The sequence below is a fragment of the Alternaria metachromatica genome (genome assembly GCF_023757995.1).
Source record: "Alternaria metachromatica strain BMP 0045 chromosome Unknown scaffold_47, whole genome shotgun sequence".
In the NCBI taxonomy this organism is placed as follows: domain Eukaryota; kingdom Fungi; phylum Ascomycota; class Dothideomycetes; order Pleosporales; family Pleosporaceae; genus Alternaria; species Alternaria metachromatica.
Window position 1 is genome coordinate 165,219 of NW_026055538.1, and position 16,976 is coordinate 182,194.

At 48.7% G+C, this 16,976-nt stretch overlaps 7 protein-coding genes across 7 annotated transcripts; 6 read left to right on the forward strand and 1 right to left on the reverse strand.

The window, feature by feature from the left end:
* Positions 1 to 1,546: 1,546 nt before the first annotated feature.
* Positions 1,547 to 2,196, forward strand: J4E83_010573 (uncharacterized protein; the record flags this gene model as incomplete). Its single annotated transcript, XM_049337454.1, has 2 exons — positions 1,547 to 1,977; positions 2,031 to 2,196. 2 exons carry the CDS (start codon positions 1,547 to 1,549, stop codon positions 2,194 to 2,196), a joined length of 597 nt encoding a protein of 198 aa, XP_049183438.1.
* A 650-nt stretch (positions 2,197 to 2,846) lies between these two features.
* On the reverse strand, positions 2,847 to 3,452 carry J4E83_010574 (uncharacterized protein; the record flags this gene model as incomplete). Its single annotated transcript, XM_049337455.1, has 1 exon — positions 2,847 to 3,452. The coding sequence occupies one exon, from the start codon at positions 3,450 to 3,452 to the stop codon at positions 2,847 to 2,849; it is 606 nt and encodes a 201-aa protein (XP_049183439.1).
* A 513-nt stretch (positions 3,453 to 3,965) lies between these two features.
* J4E83_010575 (uncharacterized protein) lies at positions 3,966 to 5,418 on the forward strand (the record flags this gene model as incomplete). The annotated part of the gene is made up of 3 exons (XM_049337456.1): positions 3,966 to 4,003; positions 4,054 to 4,220; positions 4,271 to 5,418. The coding sequence occupies 3 exons, from the start codon at positions 3,966 to 3,968 to the stop codon at positions 5,416 to 5,418; spliced, it is 1,353 nt and encodes a 450-aa protein (XP_049183440.1).
* Positions 5,419 to 6,291: 873 nt separating this feature from the next.
* On the forward strand, positions 6,292 to 7,643 carry J4E83_010576 (uncharacterized protein; the record flags this gene model as incomplete). The annotated part of the gene is made up of 2 exons (XM_049337457.1): positions 6,292 to 6,372; positions 6,435 to 7,643. 2 exons carry the CDS (start codon positions 6,292 to 6,294, stop codon positions 7,641 to 7,643), a joined length of 1,290 nt encoding a protein of 429 aa, XP_049183441.1.
* A 935-nt stretch (positions 7,644 to 8,578) lies between these two features.
* Positions 8,579 to 10,162, forward strand: J4E83_010577 (uncharacterized protein; the record flags this gene model as incomplete). The annotated part of the gene is made up of 1 exon (XM_049337458.1): positions 8,579 to 10,162. One exon carries the CDS (start codon positions 8,579 to 8,581, stop codon positions 10,160 to 10,162), a length of 1,584 nt encoding a protein of 527 aa, XP_049183442.1.
* Positions 10,163 to 10,496: 334 nt separating this feature from the next.
* Positions 10,497 to 11,166, forward strand: J4E83_010578 (uncharacterized protein; the record flags this gene model as incomplete). Its single annotated transcript, XM_049337459.1, has 2 exons — positions 10,497 to 10,571; positions 10,897 to 11,166. 2 exons carry the CDS (start codon positions 10,497 to 10,499, stop codon positions 11,164 to 11,166), a joined length of 345 nt encoding a protein of 114 aa, XP_049183443.1.
* A 3,871-nt stretch (positions 11,167 to 15,037) lies between these two features.
* On the forward strand, positions 15,038 to 16,699 carry J4E83_010579 (uncharacterized protein; the record flags this gene model as incomplete). The annotated part of the gene is made up of 1 exon (XM_049337460.1): positions 15,038 to 16,699. One exon carries the CDS (start codon positions 15,038 to 15,040, stop codon positions 16,697 to 16,699), a length of 1,662 nt encoding a protein of 553 aa, XP_049183444.1.
* Between the last annotated feature and the right edge of the window lie 277 nt (positions 16,700 to 16,976).

Below are 16,976 nucleotides of genomic sequence, written 5' to 3' on the forward strand. Positions count from 1 at the left end.
ATACACCAAAGGTTCTATCAGTTCCTGGCATGGGCTTCGAAAGATTAAGAGATACGTCGGGAGGCAGTGGAAATTGGCTTGGAGTATGCTGGGGTTCGCTCCCTCGTATATTCGGATGAATGCTATTTTTGCCGCGTGAATCCAGACACGGAAAGAACGAGATGCGCCGGCTGAGAACGTGGTCGTACTTGATTAGAAAATGACGGCTGAAGGAGTGTGCAATGGCATCAAAATGTAAGGAATCGAATTGGCAAGAAATTCCACACGCGCGTAGAAAAACGCGAGGGGTAAAAAGGGTGACAGCTATGCGGTACGGAGTTGTATATATTGAACCTATTCTCGAAAACCCATGTCCGCTCGTCCCGCCGTACAGGATGTGGAGCACAGGGCAGTAAGCAGTGATCGAAAGCGGTCTGGCTGCTGATAAGGAACGCATCCTACCGAGTTGCTGCAGGTTAATCCGCGAAGCGAACAGCCCAGCACAATGGCAGTCCCTATTGCGGACGAGGTGCATCGTGCGTGTGGAGAGACCAATAGCGACCCCAGTGTAATGGCTTGGATGGCAGACAATGGCAGTCTGTGATAAGTCCGGCTGATTCTTGTGCTTCTGGGCGGTCAGCACATCCCATCACCATGCAGCAGGAAATGAAAAACAATCCTTAGGCGCAGGCGAGGATGCAAAGGAAGAGCGGCACAGGCGAGCGGCGTGAGATTTGAACGTCTAGGTGGTCCGCGGTGCTGCTCCATAACGTCCGGATTCACGCAAGGTATCCCTTGTGTTTGGGGCGCTCGGCCCACGGCGCTGGGTGATGAGCGCAAAGACGTTTGGTCGGGTCGAATCTCAGGTGATTGCTGGCTGTCAACGGCCGCTTGCTCGGCGGTTCTGCCCAGCATCCACGAATAACGTCGACGCCCATGTGCCGTCTAGGCTGAGGGAAGCGGGTTGGGCGCCGACAGCTGTCTAGGCCCACTCTCAGCTGCGGCGTGTGTTGTTGTGGTTCCACGCGAAGCAGCTAATGCGCATCGAGCAGCGAGCAGCGAAAATCAAAGCATGGCAGGATGCGAACACATTCTAGTATTCCGGAGTAGATCGAAAACCAGTTCTACCGCCGCGGCATGGCGTGTTTGAGGTGTGGCCGTAGGATGCGGTGTTTTGGTGGTTTGGTTGGCCAGAAATGAGGAAGGCACGATCCAGCCACACAGTACCAGCCTCCCCCGCCTTCACCAATACCCACCACCCGAGCAGACATCCCACTTTAAAGTATACATCCCGGTTTCCGTCGACTATACGTCACTCCGCAACACCGCGACCGTTCTGCAACCCGATCGCAAAGCAAGACGCATCCTGGTCTGTTGTCGCTGCAGGATCTTAAAAGCGCGCTGCCCTGCATTTCCTCAGCGCCTTGTCGTCGTCTTGCATCTCTCACTTGGTCGCATCGCACCTGCCTCGCTACACGGCATCAACCAACCGTGGTTCAGCTGACAGCCCCGACCAAAGCAAACTCGTCTTCCCACGAAGCATCTGCGGTTCCTGTCAACTGCCATCATGTCGTTCTCCGGACTATCCTTCATCTTTTGGCGCATCTTCCAGATCATCACCCTCATACCTGCGCTGGGTATGCTGGCGTGGTTCGTCGATTGGTACAACAGCCGCAACCTGCTCACACCCACGTCCATCCTCGTTCTCTTCATCGTATCCGTCCTCGGCGCAGTATGGGCTTTAGGCACCCTCTTCCTCTACACGCGCGCAAAGCACTCGGCCAAATTCGTTGCCTTTATCGACCTTCTCTTCATGGGCGCCTTCATCGGAGCCGTCTACGCTCTGCGCGGCATTGCCGATGCTGATTGCACCAACTTCAGCAGACGTGGTGCTTACAGCGCCGACTTGGGTATTGCTACTATCAGTGGAACTGGATTCGGCGTCGACACCAACCGCCAATGCGCCATGCTCAAGGCCTCGTGGGCGTTTGGTATCATGTAAGTTCTACTTTTCGAAATCGAAACCATCCCCGAAACTAATCTCTGTGCAGGAACATCATCTTCTTCTTCATCACATCCATCCTGGCCCTCCTTGTGCACCGCCACCACCGCAACGACCGTGTCGTCGTCAAGCGCGAAGTCCACCGATCGCGTCACGGCCACCACTCCCGCAGCCCCCGCGCGAGCCACAGCCGGAGCCGCCGCAGCTACGTCTAAGAAGAAGACGAGAGATGTATGATGAGGATTATCACGGGTACTGGAGTTGGGTTTTGGGAAACATCTGGCAAAAGGCCATGGTCAGATCTTTACGAATTTCTTTGGACATATTCCCCCTTTGATTTTTGGTAATTGGGACGCTGGGATGCAAGCAACGTGGTCACGAAGTTTGTTACGAGGATACATCCTGGGATGTTTATGTAGATTAGCACGAATTTTGTAGATAATTGCTTCATTTTTGGCCTTTGGTCGTGAGCGAATCCATGCTCTGAACTACAGCGAAATGAAATGTCAACAACCACTTCCAACAGCAATATTTAGCTCACAACAACAATTTTGCCGCCCAATGTGCGATGACAAGCAGGCTGACCATGTTGCGTAGTCTCTTGTACCGGGATGTCCGCTGTTCACTGTTGGTGACGTTGACTCGCATCGCCTTGGTTCTTGCACCCCTCCAGTCCAACCCTCGTGTCAGCGCACTAACGCATTCGACCAATTCCTGTCCGTCAAACTCAAGATACATGGTAATTGGGTTTGATATTTCTACAGATGCGTCGCGCGTTACTCCATGCAAGCCCTCATATATGCAATCCCGCCCCATCATGATACTGGTACAATGCAGTCTTACAGTCCATAACCATCCCGTCTCTCTACCACACCCTGCACAGCGCCATGCCACCCAACTGCCGCTCCACACATTCCCTCGCCTCCAGTATCCCCCGGTCCGTCGTGACGAACATGCACTCTCCCGGCCTCGTCAAACCCTTCACATAGCTCGACTCTCTTGTCCGCGTAATCTTAGCCAGATCCTCGCTCGTCAGCCATATCCTCCGTGTGGGCTTGGATATCAGCTTCATATTCTTCAGGACAGGCTCGTTCTGCCAGTACTTCAGGCCGAGCCATAATCGTCTCCGCGCGGGGTTCTGGGGTACGTGTATGTCGTGGACTTGTTCTGCGCCGAGGGGTGACTTTTGTTTTGTGCCGGCGGGGGCGTCGACGGGGTAGGCGAGCCAGGGCTCTTCTGCGAGCTTCTGGGCCATTTGCTCGTGTTGCTCGGGGTCTTGCTGCGTTTGGAGCAGGAAGGGCTTGGGTGGTGTGGGCCCGCCGAGGGTCACGGAGGAGAGGAAGCCTTCGCGCTGGAGGCCCAGTGCGATGTTGACGTGCATCTTGGAGACGGGTATTGACGTCAGTCCGAGCCGGGCTTTGGATGCATTCTGCATGTGCGAGCAGACGTGTGCGAGGTTGACGAGAGACATGTTGGCGGGTGTGGACGTGGGAATTTGCCCTCGCTGGGCTGCGGCGGTGGGCGAGCGCGATGCGTGTGGGCGACGGTATGTCCAGTGTATGTGTTCCAGTTGACGGCGAGGCTCAATGCAGGGTGCTGGCTCAATTGCGCGTCGTCGGCGGCGGATGCTCGTGCTCGACGATGCTCGATGCAGCAAATTTCTGGATTGGCTCGGAGGTCCGCAAGTCACGGGTGGAGCAGAGCTGCCCGCTGCCCATTCGGCAGAGCTTGGGCCGGCGCCTACTAAACAAGACACTAACTCGGGCGCTTCGAGCACGACGCAAATAGAAGAGCGCGCAGCTGTTGGCTGCACCCGTGGGGAGCTGAGATGACAGCCTTGCGACCCTATATATGTCTTTGTTCTGTTGATGCTGCTGCGAGCGTGCTAACTTCCGTCTTACTTCACTACAGCTGACCTCATAACCCACATCTTGGCTGAAGCATATCTTGGACGCCTGATAGACTGCCATCTTACACTAACACCATGCCTCCGCAGCAGGGAGAAGTCTCCCTCTTGACGCTGTGAGTAGTGGTAGCTTTGCAAATCTTGATCCGATACTGACTGTGAATAGCTTCGCAGACGTCCACTACTACATCTCCCCGCCTGCCCAGGTCCCCCCGCACCACCGCTTCGACAAGAGCTCCTATGTCTACCTCTACCACAACCCTATGCGCCAGAGTGGGCGTATAGAAGTCGCGAATCATGCGGGCACTCCCAACCAGGATGCCTTTTCCGGCCGTGAGTGCTGACACATCTCCCCATCACACACCATCTGACATGCTGTATAGAGCTGGACACAGTCAAGATCGAGCACACATACAAACACCCATGTCTGTTCACCCTCACCGTCGACGCGTTCAGGAGTCACAATGGCAGCGCGAGCCCCCAGCAAGACACGTCGCAATGGCATCTCCCCACACCCGATCCCTCGAACCAGGGCAAATACATGTACAGGCTGCACACGGTGGACTTGTACTTCTGGACGCCGGAAGACGCGAGTCTCTTCCTCGACTCCATCCGCAGGGTGCTGCAACCACACCAAATGCAGATTGTGCGCAACCCCAATGCCACACTAACACACTCGGAACACAAGAACGATGCCCTGAGCCCAGTCATCGCAAGGCTGGAAAGCGCCGCCATATCACATACAAGCCGTACTCCGAGTGTCAGCACAACCCAGTCGTTCCCCGGTCCTCCCACGGCGCCCGCCCCTACATCACCTCCTCCCAGCGAGCAGCCACCCAACTACGCTCCAATGGCATACAACCCGGCTGCTCCAGCCGCGCCTGAGCCGATTGCTCATCGCGAGAAGACACCACCTCCACCAGACGCCAATGATGGTACGGGACTTGGATCTGCTGCAGTTCACGATCAGCATGCAGCGCAATACGGCAACCCACTACAAGCCTCATTCGCACCGCAGCCAACATCAGGGGCATACTTCCCAGGACCACCAGCACCCGGCCAGGGCTTCACAGGCCCACCAAGTGCATCACAAAGTCCGCCATCCTTCGCACCCCCTCCGTCTGCCCCTCCACCAGGCCAGTACAACGGCACCCCACCACCCCCAGCTATGAAGCGAACCTCCACAGCACCAGTCCACCAATACGCCAACTACCCATCCTCGCCTGGCTTCCCTCCTGCCCCTCAATCCCCTCCCGCGCATTCTGCATTACCATCTCCCGGCTTCCCTCCCCAGCAATACCAGCCAATGGCTTCTCCTGGCTACGCGCAATACCAGTACGGTAGCACAGGAACTCCACCACAGGGACAAAACCTGCATCAGCAGCTGTACCGGCCGACGGAGAACGAAGCCGCAGTGCAAGATCACGAGAACCCCAACGCACCGCAACGCAACTCCAACATCGGAAAGCGGGTAGATAAAGTGGAGAAGGGGATTGGCAGTTTCTTGAAAAAGTTGGATAAGAAGTTTTAGTCTATCATGTCATGAAAGCGCATCCAGGTTCTTGTATCTATTGTATTCCATCTTGGAGTTGAAATTAGCCAGCGTCGACTTCCATTCAAGTCATTTACTCCAAAAAATATACTGTATAACCATTTTCGAAATTTTGCTCACGACCGTTATTGCGACCGCCGTTTGTTCAGTCTGTGCCACGGCGCTGTAGATCAAACATGTGAATGCGATCATCTTGCAGTAGGTGCGCCAATCAGGAGCCGGCGCTAGTGGGGACCTTGAATCTGGGAGATGGCGCCTAAGAATAGCAGCAGGTTTCTGGAGATGACATGAGGCTTGCTTTTGGCGTCTGCCGCTGGCTGGTTGTCATGTTGCATAATGCATAACTGTTGAGGATGCGATTGAATGTGTAAAGATGGCAATGCCAGAGAAATTCTTTACTGCATCGTCCTGCATCTTACTGCAATCCTTCCATCTCCCTACCTCGTCGTGCCACAGCCCCTGGTCACAGCTCCATCATCCCAGCAACCGCATCAACACTCAGCCAGGTTGCCAAGACCAACTTCCGGGCGCAGACCTAGCCAGACCATTACTCGCGGCTCTCCCCCATTGTTGTTCGGTCGTTCCGTAGTCGCCAAACTATACACCCATTAACCCCCAATATCCTAACCGCATCCACGACATCGCTTCCCGCCGCTTGTTCTTAACGTTTTGCCTTGACCCTCGCACGACGCAACGGTTCGACAGCTCCCTAGTGCCAAACAGAACCAAGAAGGCGGGCCTTTGGCAGCCTGGGCGATCCACACTTCTCCAAACAAGTGATCTCATTGTGAAAACAAGACTCCGGTGACATTTGACGTTTGGACGGGCCCGGTGCATGGTTGTTTGGGTGCCATGTTGTTACCCGCGCGGCATGCAAGGGACGGCGCCCTCGAGAGGAGAGAAGTCTCCAAGCAGGGCAGGACCTTTGTCGTAGTAAGTTTACGCCATCGCTCTACCATACTCTACCACGCACTGGCTAACCCTGCATTCCCCAGGTCGGAATCATCGCCGTCGCCATCTTCGCCATCCTCATAATCACATACTTCTCAACCCTCAAGTTCCGCGCCCCGTACCGCGCCGCAAAGAAAGCACAGCAGTCGTCCGCCGACAAACTCCCCTCGTTATTCTCGTGGAAAGCGTTCCGCAAGCGCCCGCGCCGAAATGACTACTCGACCAGTCTGCAGGATACGGAGTACCGGGGGAGCACAAGCAGGGCAAGTGGTGAGATGAGCGGAGCAGCAGCTGGAGATCCGGAGAGGCAAATAAACAGCACTACCGGTGCCGGCGTCGACAGAAACACCTCCGTCCGCAGCGTCATGACCCTCCCCGCCTACTCGTCTGCCGCACGAGAGAACGAGCGCGTCCTCGCCCGCGAAGGCGAACGCGGCGGCGTAGACACGGTCCTCGAACTCCCCGAAACCATCGACGAAGAAGAGCGCCAACGAGAAGAAGAAATGGAATCCCTCTATCAAATCCGGCTCGCCCGCCGCATCGAAGCCACCGACCGCGAAGCCCGGCGTCAAGCCCGACGAGAAGCCCGCGCTCGCGGCGACGTCCAGGCCCTAGCTGACATACGGCGCCGCGCAGAAGAAGCAGCGGACCTCTCCGTCTCCCAGATGCTCATCGCAGAGCACCAAGCCCGGACCCGGTCGAGAGACAGACGCGTGAGCGCTGTTGCGTATGGCGATCTAGGCGTCGCGCGCCACGACGGCACACGCCTCCGAGCCAACTCCTCCGAAAGCGACAACAGACCCCTCCTCGACTCCGCCGCCTCCTTCTCCGGCCAATCCCGCGGTCGCGACGCCCACGCCCGCGGCCTCTCCGTCACATCTCTCACCCAATCCGTAGAATCCCGTGGTTCAGACGATTACGACTTTGCGGATGCGTCGCGCTCGAATTCACATTCTACTGCTGGGCCTAGTCCTGGTCCCAGTCCTAATACCGAGGGGTTTGAGGTTGTGAGTTTGAATCCGGAGAGGAGTTATAGTGGGAGTGGAAGTGGAAGTGGAGTTGGCGGGAGTGGACCGATGGTACCAGGGGAAGACGCGCCTGCGTATGAAGATCCTCCGAATTACGAAAGTCCGATTAATACGAGGGCGCCGCAGTTACCGGCGTTGAATCTGAATTTAGAGCGCTTGCCTAGTATACGCGTTACGACGGGCGAGACGCCTGTGGAGGGGAGGGCGGGATCGCCGTTGAGGTAATGAAAGACCGCAATTTTTCTCGCATTTGAACATTTTCTTCGGAATCAAGCGTGTTCGTTTTTCTTCATCTCGATCAACGAAGGTTATGAAGTGGCGTTAGTGGGAAAGGAGCATATGTATACATAAGTAGTGGTGTGCTCGGGCTGGTCAATGTTTAATCGTATTACATCACAAGTGGGTGCGGTGTTGGTCTTGATGTTCATGGGGTTGAGGCGGTGGGAGAGGTGAAGTAGAGTGTAAGGAGATGCGAAGGCAAGAGCATGATGTATAGCCAGCACATGAGCAGCGGAATTCAGATGGCTCAGCGTGCAAGCAGGAAAGAGTTGAAGATTGACGGTACGTCATGGGTGCGAGGATGTTGAAGGGCGCAAGGGAAGTAGACGCGATGTCCATACGCACGCAGGTGGGAAACATCCCACAGTTCTTCACTGCTGGTGGGGGTACACGTGATTATTGAAAGAGAGGGTTCTGAGCGGAATTTGGGTCGTTGGGGGAGATGGAAACGAATACTCACGTGCATCCAGGTAGGAGACTATGGATCTGAACTGGGCATATGCGTGTGAGTGGGCTGAAGAAGGTCTGGGGTCGCATCTGAGTTGGTGGGGAGATGAAAATGAACACCTTACGCACACAGGTAGGGATCCATGGGTCTTTCACTACTGGCGGTGCGTAAACCGAAAGATGAGGGTCCGAGCGGGTGTGGTCGACTGTGTTTTCTTCAGTTCTATATCCGACTCCAGGCTTTATCCACGCCGCTATTCTGCCAGTCTCAACGCCGCTACCAGAAGTATAGCGATCAACTACTGCGAGCGACCACTGGCTTCAACTTTCAACTTTAAGGCGGTTGCTTTCGTGATTGCAGACTCTCCACTCGACCTCTATTCACACCACTGTTCTTCCACCACTTCAACGAAGTCGGCCCAACAGCATACAACATGTCCCTCCAGAAGCTATCGACGGAGCTTGATGGCCAAATCGCCAGCTGCCTCGTCGGCGACACTAAGGCTCTCAGCGCCTTCTCCAAGACGAACAAATACTACCGGGGCATTGCTGAGCCATATCTCTACACGAATATCGAAGTGTATGAATCTGAGCTTGAAAGGCCACTGCGACTGCTCTTCACGTTGTTAGACCGCAAGGAACTCGCCCTTCACATCAAGAGCTTGAGCTACATACCAGCCCAGCATTGGTCCTCTCACGACGCCGACATAAAGCCGCCGACGAGGAAGAAGCTCCAATATGATGTATGGAATTACACGCACGCGATACAAGAGGTGCTGGATGAAGTTCTCTCTCCAGGATGCGGGTTCTCGGAATTCCTCTCAGCAAAACTGACCTTGTATTGTGATATTCTGACGGCTCCCATGAATCACTATACAGCCAGCAATCAGATTTTCACGCTCATTCTGTTTATGGCGCAGAAGATCCAGTATCTAGAACTTGGTTCCAAAGAACCACCTACACATGTGTTACGCCTTCTTTGGGCACCTTGGAGTGACGGCAAAGGCCCCTTTCAGAACGTTCAACATCTCGTCCACAACGCCGGTCTTTCTCTGATGCCTTCCATTGTGGTATTGCCAACCCTACGAACATTAGAGTACAATGTCGGGTATTTCGACGTCGAGGCACGACCGACTACATCGATGTTCGCTTATCCATCCCCTATGCCTGCGCAACCCGTCCTCCGCCGAATTCGATTTACGACAACTAGAAACATCACTCCTGCTATAATCGAGAACATGGTCAGCAACCCAGCAATGGCCAACCTCCGAGAACTCGTGGTCGATAATTGCGGACGCAGCAGACACAACCTGCCTCTCGCTTTGCGTGGCGACAACCTAGCTGAACTGCTACGAAGCCTAGAGAAACACACCCCACTCCTAGAACTACTCCAGTGGTCAAATCAGAAGTCCGACCGACAAGAAGGCCACCCCCGTTTCGATACGTTCAAAGATCTCACAAATCTCCGCCAGTTACACATCGACTTCGACCTCCTCGTCCCCAAAAGCGATACCAACTCCACCAACTTGAAGTGTCTCTCCAACCCTCACGCCGTCTTCCCCGCGAGCTTGGAAGATCTAACATTGGACTGCATCGACATCGACAAGCTCCACCATCTCGTCACTCTTCTCCACAACACCATTGAAGAAAGCGATGAGATGAGCGAAACTGAAGCACTCCAAATCTGCCTCGCTGCTCTAGCCGCCATGTTCCCTCCGCTCAAACGCCTCGCTCTTGTTGTGATCATGGAGATGGATAACCCGAGGGAAGATGCACCTCGCCTGTATGAATTGGATCCGACGGATGTCACCTTCTTCCGGTACGCTGCAGATGAGCTTGAGAAGCTAGGTGTTACACTCGAGGTGTGGCGCAAAGAAGGGTATTACGAGAAGGAGAAGAAGTTGCTGGTGAAGAAGGGGTGGACGGCGCCGTTGCCGCATTCGGTGGTGAAGGCTGTGCAGGAAAAGGCTAGGGGTTGGCGGAATGGTTACGCTGATCTCAGGATTTACGGAGCATAGGTCGGGATGGTGATGGAGATGTAGTTGGATTCTTGACTACCTCTGCAGTATACATCGCCTTTAAGATAGATCAGTTGTTGATATATAGTACATTGTATGCAGCAACCCGAGTTTTCTATTGCAGTGCCGTCTCACTCCACGATCGCGCACGTGATAGCGCTTCCCTCCTCCGCTCTTTCCTCTGATGCGCACTCACTCCCACTAGCGTCTTATCATCTCACGACTACCTGTTGAGCCCATCCCCGTCTCTCATTCCTCCACAAACACATACATCTATTGTGTCCTGCAACACTGAGCCGCCACCACGGTAGCGTCTTCATCGAAAACGGAGGCCATGATCGACAAGCTGCCAGCCGAGCTGACCATCGACGTCATGAGCTACCTGCGACCGCACGATCTGACTCAGCTGGTGCGCGCTTCGAAGCGGTATCGCGGGTTCGCGCAGTCGGCGCTCTGGACGAACGTTAGTAGCGCCACTGTACCGCATTCGGGACATATACTGACACCATTCACTCATAGATCGAGCTCCACCGCCAAGACGCCCACGATAACTGCTTCACCCTTTCCCACAAGCAGCCTCCAAGAGCCTACCTGGACGACGACTCGCTACATCCATGGTGCTACCGCGATTACGACGGGGTGGATGCCGAATACGATACCAGAAACGAGCAATTTCGTACTGCCATCAAGGAGATGTGGAGCAAGCTTTCACCGAACCATGGCCAAATCTCAAGACCTTGACCTTCCGTGGCATGAGCTCCGCTAAAGGCCACTACTGGCCTAAAGCAGGACCGGATGAGTCCCTAAAAGACTATTCAAGGAAGCTGTTACCAGGAGTTCAGGTGAACCAGATCCTAGGCAACTACATGTTCTTCAACACTGAACGTGGCACAATTCTCAACCAACATGGCGCCGACGGACTGAAAGTGCATCTCGAGTTCGACGGAAAACACGATCTTGAGGCTCTCTACGACAGTAACAATTTCACTAATAAGAACGATTAGAAGTAGAGGAAAAGGTTGTTTCTTCGCGTTTAGCCTATATAAGACACATATAAGACTATATTTACTTAAATATAAATTCTATTACTTAATAGCTACTACTATTTTTAAACTTTTACTTTACTTTTATTTATACTTTTAAGCTATAACTATAAATAATATTATTAATATATATTTATTATATATTAAGCTAAAATAAAGTATTACTAAAGTACTTAGTTTTTTATAGTATTAGCGTAAAGCTAGCTTATAAAAAATAGTAAAGTAAATTATTTATTACTTATTTTTTAAAGTTTACTTATAGTTATACTATATAAGTTTTACTTATATAGTTAGCTAAATTTTAAGTTAATAGTACTTTTATATATTTTATACTTAAAAAAAGTATATACTATTTTTTTACTAATAAGTAGTATTTTAACTAATAAGTAAAGTAGTAAGTAAAGTAATAATAAAGATAATAAGTAAAGTAATAATAAAGCTAATAAGTAAAGTAGAAAAGTTAGCTTATAAAATACTAGCTATTTTATTAATACTAAGTAAATTAAAAAAAGTATAAGTAGCTAAAATATTATTAATAAGTATAAGTATTTTTTAGAAGCTATACTTAATACTTATAATATTAATAAAGAAAATATTAGTAGCTATAGTTATATAAGTTATAAAAGTATTCTCTCTAGGCCTTAGAGATAGAGTCTACTACGTTATATCTTATAATATTATACTATATTATAACTAATAAATAAACTTTTAAGCTATTAAAACTAAGTCTAAACTTAAACGCCTTTTACTACTTATCTATACTTTTTTTTCTTATATATTTATAATAAAGACTTATAATCTATATTAACTTATTTATTACTACTAATAATATATAGATAATATCTAGTAGCACTACTATATTATATATAGTCTCTCTTAAAAGTAAGCGCTACTACTACTTCTATTATAGTTATAATTACCTAAAGGCTTAAGAAAATTCTAGAATTAGTAGTAATATATTTATAGTACTATAAAAGAGCTATATATTCTCTACTCTAATACGCTAGTCTAAATACTTTAGAAAGATTTTAAATATACCTATAGTCTATACTAGTTATATATTCTACTATAAGCTTATTAATAAGCTATTATTACTCTATTATCTAAATTATTTATCTTACTTATATTATTAGCCTAATTATAGATTTATAGTTATTATTATTATTAATTACTAGCCTATATAAAAGCTATAGGTATAGCTATAGAGGTAGTTTAAAGCGCCTTTACATTAAGAAGATTCTCTACTATAGTAAAAATCTATAGTATTTAGGCTTTATATTTACCTAATTATATAATATTATTTATAAAGTTAGTTTAGACTTAAGAGAGTAAGCTATAGTATAAAGCTTTAATAAGATCTAGCTAATAAGAATACTATAGACTAGCAAAGTCTATATACTCTAAAAAACTACTACTACTTACTATTATAGTAATAGATTCTAAGATAGTAATATAGATTCTAAATATAGTATTAAATACGCAGCGTTATATAGTATTAAGAATATTAAATCTATAGACTAGTCTAGTATATATAGTAGTCTTATCTATAATTATTTTATACTACTAGTTTACTAATATATACTTTATAAAATTAAACTTACTACTTTTATATTTATAAGCTACTATAGCTAGCACTATAAGTAGTATATAGTACCTACGTATCTTAGAGATATAGAAAGTTATAAAGTTATCTAATATATTATTATAGTATATTATAGTTAGAAAGATAAATATAAAAAAAAATTTAAAAGGTATAGAAGATATAAAGAATAAGAAAGATAAGAGAAGAGAGAAAGAAAAGAAAGTAGAAGTTTTTACTTTTCTATAACTACTAAAAAGTTTAGTATAATTACACGTATAAAACTTTTTATTAAAATAGCTATTATATAATAAATTTAGAGTTATTACGTATAGAATTTAGAGTTACAAACTACTACACCTTACTACTTTACTACCTTATAGTCTTATTCTTACTTTATAGTCTTATTTTAGAAATAGCTTTAAATACGTTTAAGTTCTTAAACGTTTATAGCTATTTTTTTATAGTTATAGCTTTCTCTACTCTATACTTTTATATAAAGCTTCTAGAAAGTAATAAAATATATATATAACTTCTAAATACTTTTCTAAAGGTATATAGAGCGCGTAGAATACTTATATACTCTTTTTCTTTATAGAATTTAGGCTAAATTCTAGCTTTTTACTTTTATACTTTTATATAAGGTTTAAGAGCGTTAAGCTTTATAGCTTAGTTTTAATTTCTAAAACTTTTAAAAGAATATATACTACTATATACTATAAAATAAGATATTTAGAAAATATACCTATATTATAATTATATACTATGTTACTTAACTACGTTATACTTATATTTCTACACTAGTATATTTAATAAAGTAATAAGTTATAAAAGTAATAAAAATATTAAAGTATAGTTATATTATATATTTCTTAACTATTAACTTACTATAGTATATAATTTAATATTTTAGTTCTTTTTTATTTTATTTATAGTATTATAATAATATAAAGTAAAATAAGCTACTTATAACTTCTAAATTATATAACTACTATATATATAAAAGGTACTTCTTATTAAATAAGAGATATCGCAATACTTAGAGTTAGAGTAGAGGAAAACTTCGCTAGACTACTTATATTACCTTTTAACGCGCGAATAGAGATAGTCTGTATTACTTTGCTGCATACACAGAGTTCTACAGGTACAGATACGTAGTATAGAAGACAATGTATACCCCAAGTCCTAATATGCAGTTTAGTTTCTTCGGTACAAGCGTCCATGTAGGTGGTAAGCGACACGATTCCTCTGACCACGAACCCTATTCATGTAGACGTTAGTACCGAACCCCTCCCTACTTCATCATCGATCTAGCATGCGTTCCAATTAATACAGGCTCCTGCACGCAAGAGTAGCACAAGCAAAGTGAAAGTGAAAGCAACACAGCACTTGCCGCTTCCGAGTGACCGTCAGTGCGTTTCGCAGGCATCGCCCCGTATTCAGAACAATAGTGACCGAATGAATCACGTGCTCGCTGGTCCTGACGCTGGGTCTGGTCTTCCAGCAATACCGCAGCCTCTGGAACCCACCTCCACCTGTCCACTGCCACGCTCAACACTTCGATCGCGAATTCGCGAGCTTCCAAAAGTCTTTAAGCAACAACGTCTCGCCATACCCACGGCTGGTAGTCATACTGTTATGTCTCAGCTACCGTCCACGCCTGCGACGCTACCTCGCCCACCGAAGCGCGCGCACGAAGAAGAATCGGTTGGACCGATCAAGCGACAACGTCAACATGGACTTTGGACGCCGCCTGAAGATTCCAGCGACGTCCACGATTGCTACACCCAAACACCCTCGCTTTACATTCCACGACAAGCATCGTCATCTCTTGTCCATCCTCCCTACTTAAGCCCGCCGCATACTAATCCATCGGTCCCACTGAACCCATGGGGAGTCAACTCAGAATACACGCCTTCCCAGGGCGGCTTATATACTCCCACGTTAGGGTATATACACAGCAACAACCGACAGTATGGTTCCAGCCCCCCGTCACGGCCTCCGACAACTCAACAAATGGGGTTTGGGAATTTATACCAAGTCTATGGGCCGAACGTCAACCGACACCCTGCTCGAGTGGTACAGCCTGATTATGCGTGGAGGCTACATGCATCCCAGGCTGCGCATAGTCACGCGCCAAATCACCCCATGGGGCCTACAGCGGGCCAACAGCCTGTACAAGGTGATCAGCATAGGTTTACATCAGGAATACCTATACCTCAGCCTGTCCAAGGTCACCAGCCAAATCACCCCATGGTGCCTACAATGCCCGGGCACTCTCAGCGCAGTCAGCAACAGCAACAGCGTATCCAGCCACTGGTGGGTACACAAGGACCACACCAGTACAGCGCAACTCCAGTCGCAGCCACACGGATTGCCTCTCATCGGACAGGAGTAGAAGGGCTTCATCGCGGTGCTCAAGTTCCCGCTGTGAATGTGCAGGCCGCGCGAACGACGTCGCGCACTCAGCAAGAGCAGTGGCTCATCAATGCGCATCCAGACCTTCAAGGAAAGGCCGTAACGATCATTCCAGCCATTCCCGCGAAGCAAGGCACTATCGGATCTGCTGTCGATCAGAAAGATGAGATGCTAGTACCACGCGATGTGTGGCGCCTACGCTCCCTGCCTTCCTACAAGCGTTATATCGCATACCGCCAAATGGCAGAGCTAGGACGTCAGATGAGCGAGTATGACCAAACTAGCAAAGAAAATCAGTCGCTATGGAAGCGTATCACAACCTTCGAAGCGAGCTTGATTGAGGCCGAGGTGGAGTTTGCGAGTAGACTCAAGCAAGATACAGCTGAAACCAGGGCGAGGTGGGACCGGATCGTAGCGGCTCAGGCAGTTGGGACTCTAGTCGACCAGGATATGGTAGCTGCCTATGACCAGTATTGCGGCATTGCATCTGCGACGTCCCCGGTGGATGTGGCAGACACGACTCAACTGCCCATATCTGATCAAGTTCTAGCAGGGCAGAATCCACTACCACAGCCCCAGACTTCTATATCTTCTGCGCCTACCGTTACTTCGTCAGTACCGATGGAGCCCATCAAACCAGACCAGAGGAAACATCACCTGGACAAAGTCTCGGTCCCTCCATACCCTGGCGATATCGAGGACTTTACGCCGCACGAAGTCACCGGAATGTACAAATGCAACCACCAATGGTTAACCGGGGCCTGCTGCACAGAAGGAGTCACAAAGGAAAGAAAGAGAGCTTCAATCTCGCGGGAGAAATCGGCGTGGAAACGACAGGTGGAAAAGTTGGTCAAGAAGGGCGACTTGTATAAGAGCCATATTACATGGAAGACGGAACAGTCAACCAGTAAGGGGAAAGACCAGAAGATGGAGACTGCGGAGAAAGGGCGATTACGGAATGAAAAGAAGGCGGATGCCACCGCGAAGAAAGGAGCGAGAAAGGAACGGAGTAAAAAATGGCGAGAGCAGCCACACGATGAGGTCGATGCAGGAGCTGCACCTGTACCTACCCTGGTACCGAATCCGCTTGAACAGGGCCTCGCACCTACTTCTGAAGTTGATTCTGAGCTTTCTCCAGACGAAGAGGCCGCTGCCATTGAGTCCGCGCGCCAAGAAAAAATCGCAAAAGACTTGAAGAAGTACAAGTGGGATCTCAAGCGCTGTAAGCGTATCGAGGATGTGAAGAAGTGGCCAAATTGGTCACGCTTCAATGAATATTGGGCGGCAAAACATCTTGAGGCTCAACAATTGCAGCTGTCACTCGAACAGCAAACTCTATTGAAAGGCTGGGAACCGTCTGCCATTCCAGACAAGAACCCAGCGTTTGTCAAGAAAAACGCCGAAGATACGGTACCCGTAGACGTGGGAGAGAGTGCTGAGGTCGATGATTCGAACTTAGATGAATTGTTCGAGGATGCAGAAGAAGCGGTCGAGTAAGATGATCCAGGATTAGACGATCTGTTCGAGGACGATGAGCCGGGGTCCTGGGAGGTATTCCCGAACCATGTGCATCATTCGAGAGCGACTTCGGCCGATGTGAAGGGTCGTTACCAATCAGTCGCGCAAGGCCGTAGCAATGGCCTTAATGACTAGGAACAACGTCGAATAGACGATAGAATGAGAACCACCTCTCGTATACAACATCGCGCATCACTGCCAACCTGAAACATAATGTCCTCGCATCGTGAAGAGGCGATCGAAGTATGACTTAATC